This window comes from Danio rerio, chromosome 3 (genome assembly GCF_049306965.1).
Source record: "Danio rerio strain Tuebingen ecotype United States chromosome 3, GRCz12tu, whole genome shotgun sequence".
Lineage (NCBI taxonomy): Eukaryota > Metazoa > Chordata > Actinopteri > Cypriniformes > Danionidae > Danio > Danio rerio.
In genome coordinates, this window is record NC_133178.1 from 29,677,264 (window position 1) to 29,702,618 (window position 25,355).

Below are 25,355 nucleotides of genomic sequence, written 5' to 3' on the forward strand. Positions count from 1 at the left end.
CAACAATCTTTAAATGAGATAGTAGCCTATGCCTCAAAGCTTGCATATACCTGTCACACGCGCCAACGTATATGATTTCCTTTACAAAAAGTACATACATTTAGGGCGTACTATATGTATGCGAATTGGAAGGCAGCAATAGTTTACCTTAGACATCCCTTTTTGTCGTCGACTAGGCCACCGTCATTTCTACATGTTTTAAGACAGTATTTAATCTACATGCCTAATTAAAAAATAGCTTAAATTCAAACAACTGTGGAAATTACAACTCTTTTAAATTACAAAACTATTCATCTCAGAACATATGAAGCAGGCCACTACAGGAAGAAAAAAACATGTCAGTGTATCTTTGAGCCAGCAGAGGACACTAGTGTATTGCTTTGCAATATTCTTATTTCCTAGGAACACACTGAAGCAGTGACTCAGTCAGTGTGAATCGCGCCATCTGCTGGAACCCGTGAGAAGAGTTGAGGCAGGCAGAAGAATTCATAGGCGCTAATTACAGTAGCAACTCCTCTGAGATTGTAAAGGATCAAACTTAAAATCCTGCCCAAAAACTCAAAACACACAGTGTGGAATGGAGGGAAGGGAATGAAAAGGACAACAGATCTCTAGAGGAAATGGACGAGCTGAGCTGGCAAGGCAAAGTCCAGGAGCTGGGTGTGACATCTGGTTTAAAAACCCAGATTATGGTAACTAGTAAAGAGTGAAAAGAGGGACAGACAGACCAATTAGGACAGATAAGAGTAATCAAGTCATTAAATAAGTAAAATGAAGAAGAGACTGAGCTGAATGAATAGAGGAAGCAGACAGAGAGAGAAAGAGAGGCAAGCAAGCAAGCTGGAGACAGACAGAAAAAATAAAATAAAACAATGGACTAGGTGCACAATATCAGTCCTTCTAAGAAAAGATCAACTTTGGTCAACCCTGAAAGACTACAATCAGTCCTCTTCAGTCAAACGAAAGGAAACCAGAAAACAGATTCACGACGGTAAACTTACACCTGAGGAAGAGATTGGTAACTTGGGAGAGCAGGACACAGTAAGATAGATAGTACAGGAAGTTTAAATAAAGTTCTCTTTATTGATAATTGTCTTTCAAAAAGACACTAAAAAAAACACACATAGTAAGCAAAGAATTTCAAAGCTTTTGTTGTGATCCATCTACAAAAAAAGTAAAAAGTTCCAACATGATTGTTTGTTTTAAATCACTGGATCTCTAAATGGAAATTATGCACCTGTGATGGTCTCTCTCTACCTCACGCTTTCTCTGCACATCCATTCTCCCTGCGTGTGTGTGTGCGTGCGCGCGCATGTATCACATATCACTCAGACTGGCTCTCTAACTAATGCAGGATGTGCAAGTTGTGTGTGTAAAACCATTTAGGACATAAACAGTGAGGGGGGCTTTACCCGCACCTCTCGACCCGCCCCTCTTTAACCCTTCTGTCTGTCTGTCTCTATCTCTCCCAGAGTCTAGCTGGGCGTTTACATGGAGGCTTCATCGGACGCTCCCTGACACAGAGACAGGTGGAGAGATGGGGCGATGAGCGGTGTAGGGAAGGATGGGTGGAAAGACAAACACAAAGAGCGTAACAAACAGAACCGACGCTCACACACGCAGTCTCATATATAAACACACATTTGTAAAGTTACATGAGGAACCCAAAAAAAAAAAAAAAAAAAAAAAGAGAGAGAGAGAGAGAGAAAAAGGACTTCAACCCTGGGTACTGTTTTGCTTTATAGCTGTTTGGAGACGGAAAGAAAGGAGGGAGGTAGAGAAAAAGAGTGGGGTGAGAATAGGGAATATAAGGAGAGGACGTTGGGAGGGTGGTGGGAGTCCATCCAGCGGGTGTTATTTCTTGGCTTTTCCACCCTTGGCTGAATTTCGCGGCGGGGTGACCGGGCGACCTGAGCCCATTCCTCCTCCTCCACCGTAGTACAGCTTCTTATCGGCTGGCTTGAGGATCTGAGGAAGAAAGAAAGACAGAGGATGAGAGTAAGCAACAGCACATTTCCAAATATAGATGCGTCCGCCCACAGTAAGAGCGCTTCAGTACATATAGTGAGCAATGCAGAAGATCTGCTCCAAAACTTAACCGTCATGGAATCTCACAATTGACCACTTTAGTATACTCTGCTCAGCACCAGTGATATCTACGGTCAATAAAGACGACACTCATACTGAACTGCCTTTTGAGCTGTGCACCAAATTCAAATGGAAAACTCAACACCAAATGTGATCAACCTTTAAACATGTACAATTCAAAGACGCACATCTGATTTTAATACTTTTTTCCCCCCCATCAGGATAGTGGGGATGGCGGTTCAAAGTGAAAAATCTCCACACAAACAGTACACAACAGCATATGGAAAAGTTGAACGGTGAGGCAGAAGACCAACTGTCAAACTCATTACACAATCCCACAGGGCCGAGCCTCCTTTGAAAGCTGTGTGGACATTAATCGGAGCGAGACCATAAGCGAATCCTTTTGGACACACAGCAAAGGGCACTAAACTCAAAACTGACAGTAACACACGTTTTGAAACATTTTTTTTTTTTTAGTTACTCTTTTAAACCCATCAAACATTCAACTTGTAAATGGGTTAATTTTTTCCGGCTGTGTCTTTATCATCCAGGGTCATTATGCACCACACAGGTTAGGAATTCACAGCATCATTGACTTCAATGATATAATTCAATAACCTAATCTTTCTTTGCTCATTTCTATTTTCACTGGCAAAAAAATTCAACATTGGGTCTAAAGTGTGTCTTGCTCAATATGAAGCATCTGTATACCAAACAGTTGCATAAAACCAACATTACATTTTAAATTGCACTTACACTCACTTAAAACAAGAGCAGTGTCATTTTATTTTTTTTTATTTTGAATCAAATATATTGAAGACATCTTACAAACACATTTAATATCTTGCAATACACTTTATTATGTACACCATACTAGTACCAGGTTGGTCCCCCTTAGGTCTTCAGAACTGCCTTAATCCTTGTGGTATCGATTCAACAAGGTACTGGAAATATTCCTCAGAGATTTTGATCCATATTGACATGATAGCATCACACAGTTGCTGCAGATTTGTCAACAGCACATCCAGGATGTTAATCTCCCTGTTATAATTTATGTTTTATTTCTGCCTTTTTTTTATCCTCCTCTCCGTTTGCTCAACCCTTAGGTTTCTTATTGGTTTATTATTCTGTCCATCATCATTATGACGTTCTTCGGCTCCACCAATCCCAGGACGAGCTGCAAGGATTTAAAGCCCTGACAGACCAGTGTGTGGTGTGCGCTCTGCCTCGGCGTACCCTTTGTGCTCCACGCAATTTGTTTGTGCAAATGCTTCGTCTATTTAGTGATTTATCTCAGTTACTGTGATAATTCGAGTTTGCTTGTTGAACTTCGTTGGCTTTAAGTAACATAATATGATGGTTGTTGTGTGATTCTAAACTAAGCTTTGATGGACTTATCCGGTTTGTTTTAGTTTAGATTGATGTTTTGTTAGATTAGTTTGAGTGTTTTGCCACCTGTGTATTTTGAGTTTTGTAGTTTAGTTTAGTCCGGATGTCGTATACACAGAAGATCTCTGTTTTTATTTTGTGTTTCTTTTTGACGCCTAGTTTAGACTTTAGATTTAAGGATTGTTTTGTTAATTTCTTTGATTTGGTTACACTCGTCGATTTGGTTTAAAGATAATAATTATAAATGTTTATTTTTTCCCCCCATTTATTATTGTTACATATTGTTTCAATTGAGTAAAAAGATTAAATAAGAGTAACTGATCCTTGCCTCATTCTTGATCTGTCGCACACATTACACCTGTCTCACTTAAATGTTACAGCATCCCACTTTAACATCATAAACACGTAACACTCCCGTTCTACCACATCCCAAAGGTTCTCTATTGGATTGAGCTCTGGTGACTGTGGAGGCCATTTGAGTACAGTGAACTCATTGTCATGTTCGAGAAACCAGTCTGATATGATTTGCGCTTTATGACATGGTGCGTTCTGCAAAAGTAAAATTAAGAATTAATTAAATAGCCAAGTTTTTGGCTTGCACTGAGTGTGTTCCCATGATGCTCTAGAAACATCTGTAGGCATTTTACTAGGTTTTGGTAGGAAAAAGAAAACGTTAAGCCAAACCTTGATGATCTAATACAAACTGATTTATTACACGGAGGGACAGTTCACCTAAAATGTATTTATCCACTATTTACACACCCTCAAATGGTTCTAAACCTTTTTGAGTTTATGAATTTCTTCTGTTGAACACAAAGATATTTTTAAGGAGGCTGAAAACCTGTAACTATTAACATCTGTTCTGTGGAAAACACTGTGGAAGTCAATGATTACAGGTTTCAGCTTTTGTCAAAACACCTTTAGTATTCAAAAGAAGAAACCAACTCAGACAGGTTTGGAACAAGTGAATGATGAGAAAATGACAATTTACTTTTTTGAGTGAACTATGCCTTTTAGACTTGTATGGTTTGTATATTTGCAGAATAATTAAAAAGGTCTTGTAAAGTCAAGCAAGTGGCAACACTTTTTCACTCACCTGGAAAGAACACATGAGTGTTTCATCCACACTCATCATGGCCCCGGCGTTATCAAACTCGCCACAGTAGTTAGGAGCGGAGAACAGGGTGACTAACTGTCTCTTTGCAAAAAACTCATAACCGTCTTCCACCACCTGCACATGAAGATAATGTCACATTTTATTTGGATTTTTCATGCTGCAACAGTTTACGGAGGCAGTCCAACCATCACAGAGCGTATACGAACCTGATGCGCCCTACATATTAGGTCCATGTCATGTTTGTGAAGAAATTTGGCCACTACGTCTGCACCGAAGGTGAAGGACACACCGCGGTCATTCTCTCCCCATCCCAGCACGTCTTTATCTGGGTCGGCCCAAAGCAGGTCACAAAGCAGCCCCTGGTCAGGCACGTCCGTGGGCCGCATGACACGCCGCACCTGCTCCATTGACTGCAGGTCTGGAGAGAGGCCTGGAGCAAAAACAATGCTTCATGTTTCACTGTGCTCTATTTGGCCAGGTTTAGATGACATGGTATTTTTGACATTTATGATAGTCGGTGTAAAATGATGCCATTTTGACTGTTTGTGTCAAGAAAAACATCAGCTTACACACACTGCTTCATAACCAGCATTGAGCACGTAAATGATGTTACTTGAAAAAAAGCAACAAAATTACATCATTAGAAATGTAACTAATTAACAGTGAAAATAATTGGGGTACTTTTTAGGTAAAAAGTGTCACAAAAACTTGTATGCCTTCAATATTCAATGAAATGGATACTAAATTAAATAAATCATGATACTATGTGATATATTACTCAATACTAATATTGCTTTGGGACCATGTACGAACAAATCTAATATTTATTGTAAATATTTCTATAGTGAAACAATAAAACTTACAAATATAATTGTCTTTCCGCAGTGTAAACTAAAGCTTTATTTTATGTAACTAACATGTACATCTTGCTGTGGTTGAAACACTGATTCAGTGATTACATAAGATGCATTTCAGCATGTCTCTTTAAACAAACCATACAATGTTCATGTTTACAACCTTTCATGATTGTAGTTAAGTGCTTTTTTTGGTCCATGCTCTCTCGCACTGACATGGTATGTCCAGATTCCAGATTCGCTCACAAATTTGCTACCATTGATTAGCCAATTTTTATGTCTTTGCTTTGGAAAATGTGATGTTATTAGAAGCATCAATTTCTGCAAACAACTTCAAGGTCTATGACCGAACCCTCAAATGACAGCTGTACTGGCAGTTGCAAAAAGTTAATGAAATGAGCAGGTTAGAGACATGATCTGAGGCCACAATGAGCCGTCACTTATAAAGAGATATTTTTAAATCGGTATAATTTCAACCTCATTATTGTGGTGCATTGCACCAAGGTGCAAATTCTAATAAAACTGTTCCAACCAATCACAGTTCAGACGGTACAATTTCGATGAATTTCAGCAACTACTTTTGTATTTGTTGCGGATCAGTATGTTTGAAATATGTTAGTTAGGCTAGATCGTAGGGCTGGTCAGCCAAATCTAAATACATTTAGGAATATTGGGACTTTATTTAACAACTTTAATTTACTAAGGCAAATATTTTTTAATAGTCAACAAAATTATTAAAAACTAAATATCTGTTCTCTTAAGTCTAAAATAAGTGTTAAAGAGACTCTTAAACTTGATAAATAAAATGTTAAAGTGTGAGTGATTGTAAGGGTAGATCAACATCTGTAAGATAACTAAAAATGTCAACAAAATTATGATAAAGTAAATAAACTAAACATCATTCAAATACATGCATAAAGTCTTGCAGATGGGGATATAGTGGCTGGAAAAGAAACCAAAAAGCCACTGGCAAGATCCTTGCATCCTTTTATTATTTAAAATCTCCTCACTGCCGCTGTACGGCACTCGATTACGAGTGTGTTGTTATTCTGATCTGAAGTGACAAGCACGAACGTGTGGTTTCCATTACTATTTTCTATGGCGTCTCTCGTAACTAGCAGACCAATCATTTTTCGCAGAGAATGACAAACCATTGCTGCAGCTATGATGCACCTTTATGGAGAAAGGTAAAAAGCGCTGCAGCGTTTGGATGCGCATTGTTTGCCTGAGGTAATTAGTTTGCCGTTACTGAAATGTGTATATTCCGTACAAATTGTGAAGCAGATTGGTTTGTTCTATTTGCATGAATCAAGGTGCGCTCGCAGCATTAGAAAAAACTACAGGCATTTATTTATTTTTTTTTAAACAAGGTGTGGTTGGCAAATGCATGCAAATCACATCCGTGATGCTTGCACACCATGTGCGCATTGTGCAAGTCGCACGCCTCTATCGGAAATGATAAACTTTCACCCTAAGCTTCTTAGCATTCCTTCCAAGGCACATGCTCAGCAGCCTCATTTGAATAAAACTATAGCCTTCATACCGAAAGTTCATACCCAACTTCTTTTTCAATCATTATTGACAATGGTGTTTGGTCAATAAATACCGATACAGATTTTATTCGCCCAGCCCTACTTGATTGTTTTGTCATTCTGTAAGTGTTTAAGTGATAAACAGAAAGCAACTTTTCTTTTTTTTTTTCGCACTGGTCCAAAAGGATAATAAATACTTGCACATATGTACACACACTTTAAACACACACATATGCCAATAATATAATAGAGGCATGTTTTCAGTCAGTTAAGATGCCTTATGTTTTCCTTTACTTTACAGTTTGCGTCTTATTACCAGATTCCTTAGGATTTAAAGCCCTTTTAGTGGCATCAATAGTTGTAGTGAGTTGCTTGAAGCAATAAGAATAACCTCCCCCATCTGATGTCTTTGTCTGCTTCATCTTATTTACGAAGCACAGCCATTACTTTCAAGTTACGACTACCGTTTCACAGAAAAAAAAAGAAAATCAAATAAAATTAATTATGGTTCACTTCCAGAACAGATTACTCCCACGTCATCGGCAAAGCACACAGCAGTTCAAATGTAATGTACACTCAACATCTTTATGAGGACTCTAAGTCCCCTGGTGGATCCCTGGGTTTTCGTAAAAGTCAAGTGAACCAAACTTTATGGTCTTCCAGTGATGCGGCTATAAACAGTTATATTTATACTTCTCCAGGGAAATTGCAAAATGTCAATAAAGGAGTTGTGACGGACATTAAAATTGTCATGGGGACAGAAGACCTCCGGCTGCACTCACCTCCATGGCAACAGAAGATCTTCTCGTCTACAATGGCAGCCACAGGTAAACAGTTGAAACAGTCCGTGAAGGTCTTCCACAGCTTAATGTTATACCGCCGCTTACCTGAACAGATCAGAATGACATGTGAATACTGAAGGGTGTCTTTTGTAGATGATCAAATTTGTTTTTCAAACTGATACTAACACTCATCATAGAAGCCATATATACGATTGATAGAGGCGCACTCGTGGTTGCCACGCAGCAGGAAGAAGTTTTCAGGATATTTGACTTTGTAGGCCAACAGGAGGCAGATTGTCTCTAGGGACTGCTTCCCTCTGTCCACATAGTCCCCCAGGAACAAGTAGTTACTCTCAGGAGGAAAGCCCCCATACTCGAAGAGACGAAGAAGATCATAGTACTGACCATGGACATCACCTGCAGATTAAAAAAAAAAAAAAAAAAAAAAAAAAAAAAAAGATCAGGGTGGATATTTCCAAAAAATCTTTTACACATTAATTACTCTTCTCCCATGACAGAATCTGCAGACATTTTTTTTCTATTTAAGCAGACAATTTTGTTTTAAAAAAATCTGTGAATTTAAGTGGATTGATTTTGGGGGTATCATAATTAAAAACTTAATATAGGAAAAAATATATATACTTTTTTTTTTTATCTTTTTATGTCTACAACGCAAATCCAGATAGATTCACTTATTTGGTAAACAAAGCAAGTCTCTCATATAACATATCTACTAAAAAAAAATCTTTACAAACTGTACTGTAAATAAATCAAAGAACATTTTCATATTAGTCAATAAAATTACTGAAATTAATTTAAAAACTGAATAATTATAAAATACATTTACACAAAAAAATAAATAGACTCAAGGATGGACAAAAAAAAAATTTCTGCACGCGCAGATTCCGTGTGGGCATATCCATGACCCCAAACATACCACAGATCTTGAGCGGTGCTTCCAGCTCCAGCAGGATAGGCTGGCTGAGGAAAATTTCCCTCGATTTGAGACAGAGGCCACGAATTTCACTCTCTGTCAGCTGTACGTTCTTGCCTGGCCTGGAGCCTTTAACTGGAGAAACAAACAAAAACAGACAAAATGAGAACAGCAGGAAACAAGCCAAAACAGAAAAGCAAATCCGCCACTTCTGGGAAAACCGCGTGCTTTCTAGAAGATAACTCAAGAAGCTTTCTGAAACTGTGAGATGAACAACACGGTCGTCAGCGCACCCAAACACTGTATCACATGTCTCTACTAAAAGAACGCACCTCAACCATTTTAACCCTGGACAACAGAGTATAAACAGGAATCAGAGAGTAAAAAAAATCAATACATTAAAACCTTTTTCAAGACTCTTTCCATAAAACAGTGGTGAGATTTTAACTTGCAGTATATTTACTAAATATTATTTTTTTAAACTAATCCAAAACTAAAGCATTATTCATATACTGTATAAATAAATCGATTAAATCTAGCTGATTCAGCAGTTTGCCGCCTATATAGAACTGCAGAAATAATGATGATCCCTTGGTTACTGCAGTAAACAAAGCAGCATGATGTCAACTCTAGCAGGAATTCATAAACTACACAGCATCCTGATACTCACAGATTTAATTCAGGTAAACTTTAGCGTACAACCATATTTTTTGTAACCAAAAATGATTAAATATTCGGGGTGTCAAAATTAATGGTTTCTTTGTTGCACTGCGATGCAGAAGCGGACAATTAGGTATCGATTTAGTAATAGCTCCTTACGGGTTATCATGTACTGACGTCATTTATCTCATATGTGTGTTGCAGTATAATACTATGGCGAGGGAGGCGATCGCGAGTAACTAAAACGCAGACACTCTGCACAATTCACTGTGCGTGATTGCTAGACAGCCATTCATTGACACTGAAGTTAGAGCAGAAGCCCCTTAACTGCTGGAGAAAATTAAAGTTTACTCTCTCACTGTGGCCTGTTTCACCTGCTTGCTTGACGTTTCATCTCCTCTCGGCTGTTATAGCGATATCATGGATCAGCTTTGATCAGTGCTGCAGTTTATCAGCATCACTTATCGTTAAGCAGCGCGTTAGAGCAAATCAAAGCCCTTTCTGTTGAGCATGTGACCAATCATAGGCATTTAACAACTCACCCAAAAATGCTCAAAAGACAAATAGGAAAATATTTACGCTTGTTTTTTGCTTTACATGCTCATGTTGTTCTGTATGTGTACTTGAGTTTTGTTTGATGCATTCAAAAAGATTGTTTTCTTTAAGCAGGTATAATTAAAGCTACAGTACACTTATCTGACCAAAAGCATCTTTAATGCACCATGAAATCGTACTGAACCGAATCAATGACATGATAATCGTAATCAAGACAAGTGTGGGTTCACACCTTTGTAAAATGTAATACTTTGCAAAATAGCATTAAAGACATACTTTAAGGGCCTTAAATTTCTCTACATTGATTTATCAACTTTTAATACTTCAAGATCCTATGGACACCCTGAAGAAAGTATTAACAGAATTTAGCAGGTTGTTAAAGCTAATCAAACACATGCTAAAACAACTGTGACTGTAACAAACCACAATACAGGTAAAGATCTTCACATTGAGGGACTGCTGATGACGCGCCTTTGAACTTCAGACAGAACTAATCAAATATTCATGACAAAACAACCAAACATGGGTCAACAGATCATGCACTCTCTTAAACTCGCTTAAAAAGAGAGAGAGAGTTAGAGAGAGACCCAAGGAGATTTGCAGCTGTGCTGTGACAGAAGGTTTGCAGGGTCTAAACAGACTGTCATCTCACACAACGCAGACCTACGGTATTATTCAAACATGCCCTTTTAGACTGGCTGCATGACACGCTGTTCAGGGGGCTTAGCTGGCAGCGACAGATGAAAGAAAGAGCATATGATGTATCTGGAGAGGAGAAATATTGGACAGGCCAGAGCTGAAGCTGACGTCTGCGAGGCCACAGTGACCATACATCACAAGTGCTGCATCCGTGCATGAGATGTTCAAAATGGCAAGATTAAAAAACCCCAGAGACAGCCCTGCAGTTGTATTTAAGCAGTTGCTGGGTTTTAAATATACATTTCACATGGCTGGCTTCAGGCAGGAAATGTAGTACCGAGCATATCCCAGTGACTCACATAATCGGGCGGTTATGCAAGGATTTGAGAGAGAGCTTATTTGTGCAGTCGCAAAATCGATTCAACCGGCCTACACCTCTAAATAAATGTTTAAAGCATGCAGTTTCGCACGGATTAACCAAGGACACAAATAGTCAGAGCTGAAAAAAAAAAATTGCGACATCACAATACCCACTTCATGCTAAGTGAACAATGTTACCGCCAAAACAATTTTACGGTGCATGACAAAGGGCTGGGAAAGAGAGCATGCTTTTTTGCATCCACTCATCTCTTTCAATTTAAAGCAGCAGAACAGAAGACGTCTCATTTATCATGACAGTCTAAAGATAAACAGCTGGCTGACTGAATCTTCCCCCACACAACAAACATATTTGTACAGCTGTTTAAAGCGACCCACAACACAGCTGGTCACAGTGCAAAAAGCCAAATATCTGTATGCTATAATGCTCGTCACATTATCAAAAAAAAATAAAAATAAAAAATTATATGTATATATATATATATATATATATCCTTGAATTTGATGCCTGCAATTTTTACAACTCTCAATATCAATTTATTTTACGTAATCACATATTTATGAACATATGCAATTCAAAAATAAACTTCACGTGATTGGAAATTAGGCCCAATCACGTACTTTCAGACTCGATCGGAATCGGACATTACCTCCCAATACGGACTCGAATATACTAATTATTTGAGATAGTTATGTGGTGGCACAGAGTTAGAGCTTATTCTTAACTTCACACAAAAACAGCAATGTATGCGGCATGACATCACTTTGTTGCAGAGATGCTATTGGATAAATGCCGGCAAAGTAGAACACGAAAGCAGCTTGAAGCGGAAAGTGCGAGTATGTCTGCAGTCTGGAGGTATAACAAAGTGGATGATGACAACATTGCCATAGCAAACTGTGAGATATGTAAACTAAAGATTGCCTGCTGGGTATTTTAAGTTGAGGTTTTATTTGTTTTTATACTAGATGGTTTTATATTTACTACTGCACCAAATCCAAAAGTGAAAAATTTTAATTATTTATTACTTGATTGTTAACGAACATCACTTCTGTGGGGTAGCTTGAACAGAGTTGTTGAATGTTAAAGTAAGGTGAATTAAAAAAAAATGAGCAAAGTCCTGGATCTGTTTCTTCCCTCTACTTTTTTATACATCATAGAAGTATCGGATCGGGTTTCGATACTCAAATCAAATGACTCAGGCATAGACTCAAGGGTAAAAAAAACCTGATCAGGACATCCCTACTAATACTGAGAACTAGGGCTGCACAATATATATTGTATATATTGTATGTGTACATCCACAATAGTCACATCGCAAGATATACATTGTTCAGCTGGGATTTTAGATGACCTTGAACCACAAGCAAAAACTCAAGAGATTTGTGGAGTTACTGCAAAATTAAACATAACAGTAAAATTTAGTGTTTTAAGGCCTGTGAATATGTGAGCATTTTAACAGAGTTTAAAGCATTTTAATAGTGCTTAATAGAAGTTAAATAAAGACTAATATCATTGCATTATTTGAACAATAAAGACTATGCAATGCTACTTTGCATTATATTATTCAATTTCTGTGCCTGAATACTGTTAGACTCTCCTCAGAAAACCCTAATGGAAAGCATGGATTTCACTGTAATGTTTGCTCTATTGAGTTTATTACTGTAGTTTGTGTATATAATAAATTAAAGAAATTTGTACTTCACTTCCCAACAAAATCATCCCAATCAATCTAAATAAACGACTTAGAGCTAAATAGAGCTACTTAAGTCATCTAGTGAATTTGTATTTTTGTTGCAATATCGCAAACAAAAGAAATATTGCTATGTCAAATTTCCATTATCGTGCATAACTACTGAGAACACAATTAAAACCACTTCACTTCTCATGTGTTGGAGCAGCCCAAAATTATCATCTCACTGGGAAAACATTTTTTTTTAACATTCTCAAAAATAGGTCAAAAACCAACAGATCCAGATCCCCGTAAATCGCAGTTCTAAGCATTGCTGATATCGAGAGAACTAAAAACATTACAGAACAACATGTAGTTCCATTTGTCTGTCTACTAGCACGAAGGTTAATATTACTAAACTGGAAAGAGAAAGCTGTTCCTGCATATATACATCTAATGAGGGATGTAATGAAACATTTAGAACTACAGAAAATCAGATTCCCCCTAAAAACAGATTTTATAAAATCTGGCCACCTTTCATGAATTATTTTAAAAACAAATTCTGCAAGAAATAGTTAAAGAGGATTAGACTAATTTAGATTAAAATAAAAGGTCAGTATTTAGTTTTTTATTATTATTATTATTGTATTCATGTTATTATTATTTGTTTCCCTTTTGGTATATTTTTTACCATTGTATTAATCTATTATCACTATTCTTCTGTATGTATTTTGTATATTGTGGGCATGGACCGGTTTAAGATTCTGATGGTATGATAACCTTGGATAAAAATATCGGTATTGTGATTACTGCTCTAAAATCTATTCTTTTTAAATGTTTGGGTAAAAACAAGACCTTTTTTTTTTACTTGGAAACAATATATTTTGAGAAATAATTCAAATGAATAATTGACTTCTGCTGTCTTCAATAGTTTAAAATGTTTCTTTGAAAAAAAAAATTCTGTTTTCCGTTACCTAAAAAATATATATATATATATATATTACATATACCACAGGAAAGGTATAGCAGAATTTTTTGCAAACTTTTCCAAACATTAGTATACCTTGAAAACAGTTATTGTTCCAATGCCTAGTATATTGCATATATAGAAAGTAAAAAAAAAGAAAGAGAAAAATCAGAGTAATAAAAAGTTAAAATAAGTAAATAATTAAATAAATAAAACCACTTCGCTTCAACAAGGCAGGAATGGAAGCACTGCATATCGCTTATTTATTTGTGTGTGTGTGGTTTAAAAAGTTTAACGATTTTTTTTTAAAAGTCACATTAAATTGACCAAGTGTGATGGTAAAGAACGTTTTTGAAAATATGTATAATCTAAAAATAATAAATCATTAACATTTGCAAGAGAAAAAGAGTAGCATTCATATATGTACACAATGGCACTCAAGCAAAAAGTTTCAAGCAAAAACTGAAGGAGATTTATTTATATATTAGAACTAAAAATGTCAATGTTTAAAAAATCATTACATTTCATTTTGTTTTATCTCGACTAAAAGCTTGAGTTGAACTAAACTAACAGTGCATTAGACATACTGAGGTTATTTGCATTTGAGGTCTGTATTTATCTTGCCTCAGGCTTATTGTTTGTACATTGTATGGTTTACTGCCCTGTCACGAACAGTTTATGTTTGCATTGAAGTTACCTGGGAAGCAACAATTCACTTTCTCTGTTCTACAACAAAAGAAAGTGAACTAAATAACCTGAATTGGACTTCCCTAAAATGCAAATCGCTTGTTCCACAATACGGAACCAATAACTAATGCAAAATACCCATGTTTAATTTTAATATATGACTTATAAAGGTTATTGGCTTGATATCATCCATTGTTGCATAATGACAACTTCTATGGGTATATTCATGGCAATAAACAGGACTACTTTTTTTCTAAACACTTTAATTGCACAATATACCATATAGTGCAAAATGTGCATCTGCAATGGTCACAATGCAAGATTTGCAACGCTGAGTTTGGATTACACTCTAATAGACCAAAAGCCACAATTCAGGGTTTAAACATAATGGTGTGAAAGTTTAATCATCTGCATGTGCTTTTAAGGCCTGTGACCGAGCAAGCATTTCAAGTGAGCTTAAAACATGCGAAGACAAAATTATAATGTTCATTAACTTTAATAAAGATTCAGCTTAATTATTTAATTTCTGTACCTGAATACCATCAGACTGGCACAGACGATTTTAAAGTAGGGCTGCATAATACATTGGAAAAATCTGATACTGCTATATTTTATTTTTTCTGTGATAAGTATTGCTATATGAATGCATTTTCAGAAAAATAGCTTGAATTGCACCATTTGACAGCGTTCTTTGGAGTCTAACAGAATTCAGGTAGAGAAATTGAATAATCACAATGCAAAAAAATGCTTTACTTACTTTTTGTCTTGTTTCTAGTCCAAATACTAAGACCTTGTAAAAATATTGTTTAGTTTTCACCATCCCAAAAAATAAAGTTTATTTTAAAGTTTATTAAAAATAAAGATATTTTTAGTTTTTTTTTTTTTGCTTGTTTTAAGGAAATTATCTGCCAGTAGGGTAAGTGAAATTACCTTGTTTTCGTTTTGAAATGTAGATATATGGACTAAAACAAGACATATTCTAAGAAAGAAATGTCTTTTTTTTTTTCATAAATTATATAAATGCTATATAAATACAGTGATTAAATACAATTCTGTGGCTCTTGGTCAACTATAATACAGACTGGACATTGCATATCTTTGCGATATGAAAATTGGGAATGAGCACATTGCGATATCAATGCTGAATATATTGGGCAGCTCTATTATAGAAGTATTTTTTTATTTCACTTTTATCTTTGTTCTAGTGTTTTTATCCATGCTTGTGATTTTTTAGTATGTAGTTATAATGATTCACTTCACTACAAATCAAAGGCAAAATTAATACAAAATTACTATCAATCTAAATTAATGAATTATTTCCAAATAGAGCTACTTAAGCAAACTGGTGAAACTGTATTCATATCACAAGGTCAGTAAACTCCAGTTTAAATCTGAATTTACCTTGATACGTTTTTTAATGAAACACAAGTATAAGCATTACAGTCCAATAAACACGTTTAAGATTTTACCATACAATTATGCATATATGGTGTGGTCTACTAGTTAGGTTGGGAGGGTCACTAAAAAGGTGGCCTTTAAGGAAGCAAATGAGTGATCTGAGGGCCTGAAGAGTGACCGGAAGTCCATCAGCTCAGAGAGTGAAAAGTGGGTATAAATAGGATCCAGCCACTCGTCACTTTAAACCCAGATTAAGGACGGCTAATGCCCTAACAGCACTTGCTCTAAAGTTAGTCACGGGGCCAATAAGCGTCACAGAGCTTAGACCCAACACAACACTGGGGGGTGAACCTATATGTCAGGCAAGCAAATAAACCACTCTTAATATAACTAATAGGTGTGCCAAGTTAGGTGTGGCAAATTCCATAAACAGAGAACTGTTAAACTGCCTACAAATCTAGCAGTGTACTTGATTGATTTTGATTAACAATCAGTTTAATTAAATTATATTTATAACGCACAAAAAAAAAAAAAGTTGTCAAAAGTGCCAACAATATACTTTAAAAGATACAAATAAATAAAATTAAATACAAAATGTCAACATAGCATTCTGTGCTAAAGTTCAAATGGAAAAGTGAGGGCTTAAGACAATAACGAAGAACTAGGTTGGTTCACATGAACCACTTAAACTCAGAGGCATGTTAAGTTCCTTAAATATTATTGCAGAGAACAACATTAGTAATCAATCAACTGTCTACAAGTGTGTGCCGTCTCGTGCACTGGGGAAACAAATTCCCCATCAACAGTCCGACATTTAATCGGTTTGGCAGGCAGACGGTCATCACACGGACATGCATGTGCTTTCAGGTTTTCAGGTGATACCCTCAACACTTAATCCAATGACAGCAATGAGATAGAGGGACGACCTGAGGAGAAGCAAACAACTTGTTTATGTGACACCTCAACAGAAATCACAAACACACGCAGATGACGGTCAAACAAACGAACCAACAAAACCTAACCGAAAGAAACCGACTGTGTGCAAAAGTTTCCTTCGTGTCACCTGTAATCAGTACAATTGATTTTTCGTTGTTTGGCCATGAGGCTTTGGGCACAACAGCGCTGCAGTACAGAACAGCATGAACCAAAAGGATCTCGACTTAAAAGTTAAAAGCTGGAATTTCTGAGCATTCCATACTAAGCAAGTATTGGGATTTGGATTTAAACTTTTAAAAAAGGGTACTGCCTGTCAGAAGAGGCACCGCTGGGTTCATTAAAAATGGGGATTAGGTTATATAACATTGTAATTATTTTCAAACAATAAGCACAGTAACCCAAGTATATAAAAATCAATGCTCCATGTACGTTTTCCTAAAAATGTTTTGAACTGAAAACTTTGGCTATATTTTGCTTATTCATTTGCATGACAACAGCATTTTAAGCAGTATGTGTGCTGCATGGGCCGGTAGAAGATTCTGACGGTATGAAAACTTTTCTAGTTTTGTGATTACTGCTCTAAAATGTGTTATTTTAAATGTCTAGGTAAAAAACAAAACAAAAAATATCCCCAACTGGACAATATATTTTGAGAAATATTTTAAAATATTTTGGAGCAGTAAACATGTCAGGCTAAAATATTGACTTCTGCTGTCTTCATTAGTTTTAAAACATAGCTTTCTTTGCAATATAATTGGCATCTCATAATACATTTTCTGCTGGAGATACTGTTGTCCTAAAAAATTTTATTTAAACGATAAAGGAAAATTTAGGCGGTTATCGTCTCCTGCCTAATGTGTGCAAGCATTTTACATGTTCAGTGTAGAAGCAAGTGTGGGAGCTTGAGCTCCAAAACACTGCCAGACTAAAGGACTGTGCACACACAACGATTTAACAAAAAACATGGCAACTTTTGGCCTGGCATGCATAAATAAGCATTTTGATCGTTGTCATTGATCTGTTATCAGAGATCCTTTTTGCAGTGACACTGTCTGTATGCAACTTTTACAACAGGTCTTCCCCTTTTTTGACAATCGTGTCATGTAAAAATATGCTCAAAAAATACAATTGTGACTAGAGAGCAACTTCCCTGCAAAGAAAAAAAAATACATTTTTGGCTCAAAATGAGCAACAACCCAGACCTAATACCAGAAATCTTTAAAATATATTCAAAGTAAACGGGTTTTAAATCTCAAATAATATTTATGTACGCATAATATTATCCTCAAGCTATTCAGGACTTCTGATAAAGGCATCAAGCTCTGAGGGGGAAAAAAAGAGGAGCAGATTACATAAGGAGATCTAAATACAACCATTTATGCTTGTTTGTGTTTTTTCTACAATTCGCAGAGAAAACGAGGTTAACACAGCCTGCCAAGAGGACCCAGCGCCGCCAAAAGGTAAAAGGTCTGGAGTATGTGGAAATCTGTTTTCTTTTGATGTCTGTGTGCGTTTTTACAGGTTTCCTTCCCTTCTCTTGCATAAAAATGTTAAGGAGAAACTTCAATAGATTTTGCAAAGTTAAAATATTCGTAATTCTGAGGTCTGGCCTTTACTACACCTGACCAGGGCAAAAAAAAAAAAAAAAAAAAAAAGAGTGTTAATATGAGCTGAAAGCATAATCAAGCCAAAATTTAAAAAAAAAGTTATACACCAATACACATAGGAAAGCGTTTATAGATTGTAAGAATGATTAATTCTGCTGAAATTATGAAGGTTTTAGGGTGCCTGTCTATGACCTCTCACTGCTCCCTTTGCTATGGAAATGGCAGAAAAGATGGTACATAGTTTGCAAAAAAAAAGGCCTTAAGCATTACTATTACACAACACGCATGCTTGATGTGATTCAGACATTTGATAAACTGCTTGCTTAGGTTTATTAAGCCCATCTGTGCTGTGTTTTGCAATGTTTACCCTCAATAGGAATAGGCAAGCATCAAGTACAAAAGACATCCCTAATGCCACCAAAGAGATACAAAAATATGTTCCCAATGTCTTAAGGCCATAATTAAAGATGAAGCATTAATTCTTTCTTGCTTACAACACATTTTAACTCAACAGAAATAATTGCAAAAGAAAAAAATGTAAACAATGTGATGAGTTGTCTTCCAAATAAATGAAACTCAGAGGCACCATCTAATATGATATTACCCCCTAAATCAGACAGGATCAAGCTGGTCTGCAATACTATGCAATTAAATAATTGCAATTAAGTCCTTAAACTGGCAATAAAACTAAACCCAGCAATCATCATTTACCACATAACAACAACATGGACTCTCAGGAAATCTTGTATTTGGGGAGGTAATACATTCAGGCTTCAAATTACTGATCTCTGTTTTTAAGAACAGTTTTTTTCGTTGAACAAAAAGTTCAAATTCAGACTCTTTTCAGCAACAAAAAAATAGTCACGTTTTCCCGACTTGTGCCATGTTGTGAAGGCCTCTATTGTGAAGATCACTTAGTACTGCACTTCTACTAACTACATCCTCATTAGTTGGGGTAATCCTATTGCTGCAGGTTTTAATTAGACACAGGACTTCCTCTGCTGCAATGGACAGTAACCAAACAGTAAATGTAAGCTGGACATAAAGAACTGAAACCACTGGAGAACACCAATGAATGAAATACTGACCCCTTTACCGCTAACAGGCTTAAAATGAGGAGTAGGTGGGAAAATCATTCGGTTATAATCTGTAGCATTTCTATATAACAGCTGAAGTGTAACTATGGCTGTAAACTCGCTGTCAAAATTTTATTAAAATAGCATAAAATGGTTGGCTAGCAACTGCTAATTAGCCCCACTTCCCCCGGCTTTTTCCAGGACACAAATATGATTTAGACGCAAGACAAAACATTACTCGCATGCACACAAACTCATATGCACAAATTACATGTATTGTTGGCTCTGTGCATTTCTTTTCAAAATAACGAAACAATGTTAGAGAGATGTGAAGAAATTCTCACCTTCCAGGAGACGCTGTATTATGGAGTCAATGTTTAATTTGTCCGGCTCCGCCATTTTAGTGGATTTTTGTCGGGTTTATTCAAACAGATCGTGTGCGCCGTTTTCTGTTATCTGTGTGATTGGTCAAAAATTAAGGCCCCGATCCGAGTAAGCAAATCGTATAAAAGATATCGTTACGGAAATGTGGTTTTACTGGCTATATTTCCTTTGTCATTTGGTTGATCGCTAGCTGCTAACGCCGTTAGCCTGATGGTGCTAGCTATTGCCTACCCGTATTTAAACACCAGGAAACGGTTAATGTGGTACAAAAACGCCCAGATAGACCTCTTCACGCCTTCTTTTGATTTTCCTTATGTCCCGTTGGTATTTTTAATACTTAAACGGTCCCTATTTTCCGTATCCTCTAAGCCCCTTTTCTCTTTTCGTCTACGGAACTTTAAAAAAGACCGTGTTGTTGAAGAGCGAAATCAACGGAGGTTGATAGGGCCCGCCCCCTCTTCCAAATACACGGACATGATTGGCTTACATCTAACATTTGAACCGAAGGTGTGGTCGTTCATTGGCTTATGTTCACACACATCTAATTTCCAGAGCTCCTCCCCGAGTTGTAAAGTAATGACGTCAATGGGGTGGAAAAAAAGAAAGAGCGGGTGAGGGGATCTTCGCGTACTATGAAATTGCTGGTGCTTATAATGTACTTTAGGATTTTGGACTATACAATTACGATAAATAATAGCTCAAAAGCACATGATGTAATGTGTAAGCGCTCACATTAACGATATTACCTGGTTAATAGCAGTTTTGTTCATATTTTCGTACAGGATTTTATTTTCTAACACACCAGCGCCCTCTAGACGGAACACCAAGATATTATTTTTTCTTGAAAGAATTTGCAAATTGCACGGATTATTTCTATCTACAAACACACACAAGCCCACGATTAATATAAGAGTAAACAAACATAGTAAGAACTTATCTGTTTTCCATACTAGGAATGTGATAGAATAAGCAAATGTGTTTTTATAGACTATATTTGCTGACAACGACGGTTTAAACCAGCATGTACTGATTTGTTGATCTTAGCTTTCTGGTTGTAGAGGTGCAGTATGGCACTTTTTAGCTGACTAGCTTATACTTTTGTATACTATACTAAGAATAGCAAACCAGGTAAGGGTTGTTTTTGTAATTTCTTTTTTAAGCAGGTACAAAATTGGTATCTTTCCTGGAAATAATTATCAAACCCGTATATTTAACTTTCTATGAACAGACCTGCACGATGGGATCATCAGGTTACTTCATTAAAGGTTAGCATGGCCAATAATAATTAAAACTTTGTGTTGTGCTGATATTTGTTTAATTTACAGTTGTTTTTTGGGGAGGTGCTTCCCATTTAACCTGGCAAAAGCCTCCCAGGTCATGCAAAGTCTTCGGTTATCTTGAATGATCCATAGCTGAAATTTCCCCCATTGCAGCTTAATGTAATTAAGGTTAGGAGACAGTATTGGCCACTCCAGAACCTTTATCTATTTCTGATGTAACTAGAGATTCATCTTGACCTTGTACTGATAGGGCTGTTCATGATGGAAAGTCAAAGAGCTTGTTTTGCACAGCTTTTGTCCAGAAAAAATTATGTATGTATTATGTAAATTATCTGCCAGTTTTGTTTTGTTTTCTGGAGGTTCAGGTTTTCTCTGATCTGTCTTAAATAATACTATTAATAATTAAAATAATATATAAAGTTACCCACCCCTATTTGTGAATGAATGATCACGCTCAGCAGTCTTTGTGGGAAAATATTTATTCACTTAGTGGTTTGAAATCAGCAGATCTTGAACACAGAAAGTTGCATTAAAAAGAGTTTATATCGACAAATAGCCTAAAAGTATACTCAAATTATATTAATGGTTTGTATTATATTAGACACCAAATGCAATGCTAATGCATGGGGTTAAACAGCCAAATAGTAAGTGTAATCTTTTTTTTTCTTTCTTTTTTCAGGTTACCTGCAGGTTTTCCTTTGTCTTTTGAACAAATTATTTGGAAGTTGTGGATGAATTCTATCATGGTCTAGTTGACCTTGGCTTGGTATCAAGAGACTTGTGAATTATTTTCCCTTTTCAAAATGATAATAGTCGTGATTGGCATTTTCAAAGCTTTGCTAATCTTTCATATCATTTTTACATATTTTTACATTTCCAGTAACTTGTTATCCATGCAGACAGTTCTCATCTGCTTTCAATGTCTCAGTGTCAAACCTACATCTACAATAGAGCTAACACATCATCACAGATCATGCACAGACAATAATGGTAAATTAAAAATACACAGGAGTGGGACACCGTGTCTCACCTTTGTCTATCTGTGAGGTAAAACAATTCAAGAGCATATAAACTTGTCATTTTGATTTAAATAAGAGCCACACAACTAATAAATGACAATAAATGCCTTCAAGTGATCACTATTCTTGAAGGGCTCCAAGTTTGGCCTTTTTACAAGATGTCTTTTGTGTCTCCAGAATGTGTCTGTGAAGTTTCAGGTGAAATACCTATCAGATCTTTTCAAGAATTCACACTTAGCTTAAGATTTATGCATAGCTTGTTTGGCATGCTGTCCCAGAAGAGAGCCCTGAGCTCAAGGGATTCTCAGGCCCAGGGCTCCCTCCCTTTCACAGGGCGAGGGAAGATTGAGCTCAGATCGATCTCAAAACTCCCATGCTGCTGAGGCTAAGGTGAACTTCCTGTAAGTAAGACATTTAGAAAAAACAATTTAGGCTTATTTTGTCTGTAATATAGAGCACATTTGGACGGTGGGAGGAAACTGAGAAACCCAGAGAAAACCCATGTGGACACGAGGAGAACATTCAACAGAAATACTCAATGGCCCAGCGAGAACCCGGCGCCATTGGTATTCTTGCTGTGAGGCAACAGAGCTAGTCACTGGGCCACCATGCCGCCTGTTCTGGATAAAGGTGGAAGAAGGGGAGGGCGGTTTCTTCCAGACAAAGATAGTTGTAGAAAGGAAATGAGAACATATATATATATATAGTGACTTGGTTGAAAAATATTTTTATTCAATTTTATTTTTTGGGTCAGAGGGAATTGACCCTTAGCAAAGCCCCATCCTCCTTCTCACTATTCAACATGCTTTCAGCTTCAGCCATGTGCTCCCCCATCATATTGTGCACTTTCCAGGGAAATGGTGTATTATTTCTGTACAAATCACATACTGATTCCAGACAAAAGCAGACATAAAGGCCTGCATTATGCATACAAGGGAAATGTTCACAATTTGATCAAATTAATTGTTAATATAGGTCTCAAATCTGTTTAAGTTAGCTCACCTCCCCTCAATCTTATGAGTCCTTCAGATAATTCACTGGTTCTTGTCACATCACAGCTTCATAAATGAAAACTTTTTGGGCTGTCTAAATCCAGAACATTTTAGTTAGTCTATATTGAGTACTTGTGTTTAGAGTCATTCTATAAGCAAGTGACGGCACTGTTGATTGACAGTTGATACTAAGGCTCTCTAAGGCTTCTCTAGGCTTCAGGAAAAGATTAAATATATGCCCAGCCTTTCTGGGTGCTTGCTGTCTGCATTGTAAGACCTATACAGGCACATTTTCACCATGTTAATTGCTAAAATTCCTCTACTATACCTGGGTTAGTCTAGCGGTTCTGTTTGTCAGAGTAAGCGGCACGCAGTAACGGGCACAGAATATCAGAGCTATGACTCGCCAAATCGCATGTCAATCAAACTGCCTGCGAAGGGTTAAATATAGTTGTTTTCGCACCTGTGCTTTTAAATGAAAATGAGCTGGTTCTCCCCGCCCACTCAAAGTAGGTTTTCTCCACCTACTCTTTGTACTTTTCTATTCAGAGGATAACTGGGGTCTGATGTCAGGATAAACACAACAAAATAACAGAACTCAGACATGATGAAACAGAGACCGGCAGTCACAAATACCAGAGTAATACGAAGGAGCCACACACAAATGCTGTTACAGCATTTGATGCGAGTGCACACACACATACATACACATGCTCCTTTAATATGTTGTGCTGTTTTTTTTCTTATTTACTCACAGCCAATTTTACAGAATGCCCTGTAAAATGGGTACATTTTGCTGCTGTATGAAGATCTATTATAGCTAATGGCCCATTTCCATTGAGTGGTACGATATGCTTTTATGGCCCTTTTCACTGTCAAAAGGTATACCAAAAAGTAACCCGTACCACTTTTCAGATTGAGACCTAGCACAACAAAAAGGTACCAAAAGGTGGAGCTAGACATGCAGCTGAACACCATTGGTTTACAGATAAACGTCACCAGCACGTACACAATCAGGAGAGTGAAAACAAAGGAAGTGCCATTTTTAAATACACAGTAATATTACACCGTACTAATATATACTAGTGCTGTCAATCGATAAAAAAAAATTTCACTAATTAATCGCACCTTTTTTAAAAAAATTAATCACCATTAATCGCGATTAATCGCATTTAAAATACTGAAACTTGGCTATTTAAATGTAAAATTAATGTAAACGCAAGACAAAAACTATTTAAATTCAAATTATAATTGTTTATTAGAATAAAATTTCAAAATATAATTGTTTAATAGAATTTTTGTTTAACTTGTAACACAGATTTCTTCATGCAAACAACATACCCACAATAAACCATCAAGATCCTGGCTTGACAGCCATATTTATTAAAGAAATTAAAACACAGGCATGTTAATGCCATTTAAATTTCAAATATTTAAATAAAAATAACATATTTCAATAAAGAAAACATTGATTTCCCTGTTGGATTCTAAGTTGACTGCAAAAAAATGCCAAAATACAGGAATTGCAGATATGGAAAATGAAAAATTATAATAATAAACTATAGAATACAAAGTGTTGCACTCATTGTAAAGTTTTGTTGCTGTGAGTTGAGAACATTAGTTATTGAGTAGAAACAATTTAGCTTAATCCTCCTTTACATTCATCCAGTTGCTAAGACTAGGAGTATCCTGCAAGTGCACAGAGACTCCCAAATGCCTGCAAATGAATGATAATTTCTCGCAAACCGGTCGTTAAATACATTGCACACCCCTCTGCCCCGCATCCCTCCTAGCTCTTCAGGTAGCCTATGTCGCGCGCAACTCACCCCCACCATCCTTCAGGTACGGCTCGCGCGCACACGCCCCTACTCAGATACGTCGCTCACTCCACCCCTGACACCCCTTAACGGGCCTGACACAGACACACACACACAACACGCTGCAGACGTTTTGGCCCCAACGTATGGCGTTCCTCCAGGCTCTTTAACATGATGAGCCACTTACTACAGAGAGTATAGGCCTACAGAAGTGCATTGTAAAATATTTCAGAATATTGTTTTTATACAAAACACACTGTACCACTTATATTTTACTGTATTTACCCCACAAAAACAGTGCACACAGTGTTCACCCCAACCAACACAAAGGTGCACATAATGTGGTCTACATGTACCATCAACAGAAGGATTTACAGAATACTGTTACAGTAAAAAAAAATTAAAAAAAATTGTGGATTTCGGACATACACTTTCCATCCCCAAATGCAAGTGTAACACTGAACGAAAAAGGCTGACAGTAAGTCGTTATGATGAATGGAGAAGTGGTCATGGTGTTTTACATTCAGCACATCAGTGTTCAACTGATCTTATAAATGTCTATTGATGTGATGGTTTGTGTGCCTCATAATAATT

The 25,355-nt window shown here is 36.7% G+C and overlaps 1 protein-coding gene across 1 annotated transcript; it reads right to left on the minus strand.

Annotated features, from left to right (window-relative positions):
* Positions 1-1,063: 1,063 nt before the first annotated feature.
* On the minus strand, positions 1,064-20,121 carry ppp1caa (protein phosphatase 1, catalytic subunit, alpha isozyme a). Its single transcript, NM_214811.2, has 7 exons — positions 19,614-20,121; positions 8,700-8,831; positions 7,949-8,179; positions 7,763-7,867; positions 4,801-5,024; positions 4,574-4,708; positions 1,064-1,968 (listed from the first exon to the last, which is right to left on the minus strand). The coding sequence occupies exons 1-7, from the start codon at positions 19,666-19,668 to the stop codon at positions 1,855-1,857; spliced, it is 996 nt and encodes a 331-aa protein (NP_999976.1). The 5' UTR covers positions 19,669-20,121; the 3' UTR covers positions 1,064-1,854.
* Positions 20,122-25,355: the final 5,234 nt, after the last annotated feature.

Bases quoted from the DNA above. Each gene is read 5' to 3' on its own strand.
- ppp1caa (NM_214811.2), bottom strand. From the start codon at position 19,668: ATGGCGGAGCCGGACAAATTAAACATTGACTCCATAATACAGCGTCTC. The intron at 8,832-19,613 runs GTGAGAATTTCT...TTGTTTCTCCAG, and splicing joins AATACAGCGTCTCCTGGAAG to TTAAAGGCTCCAGGCCAGGC. The intron at 4,709-4,800 runs GTTCGTATACGC...CTTCATGTGCAG, and splicing joins TAATATGTAGGGCGCATCAG to GTGGTGGAAGACGGTTATGA.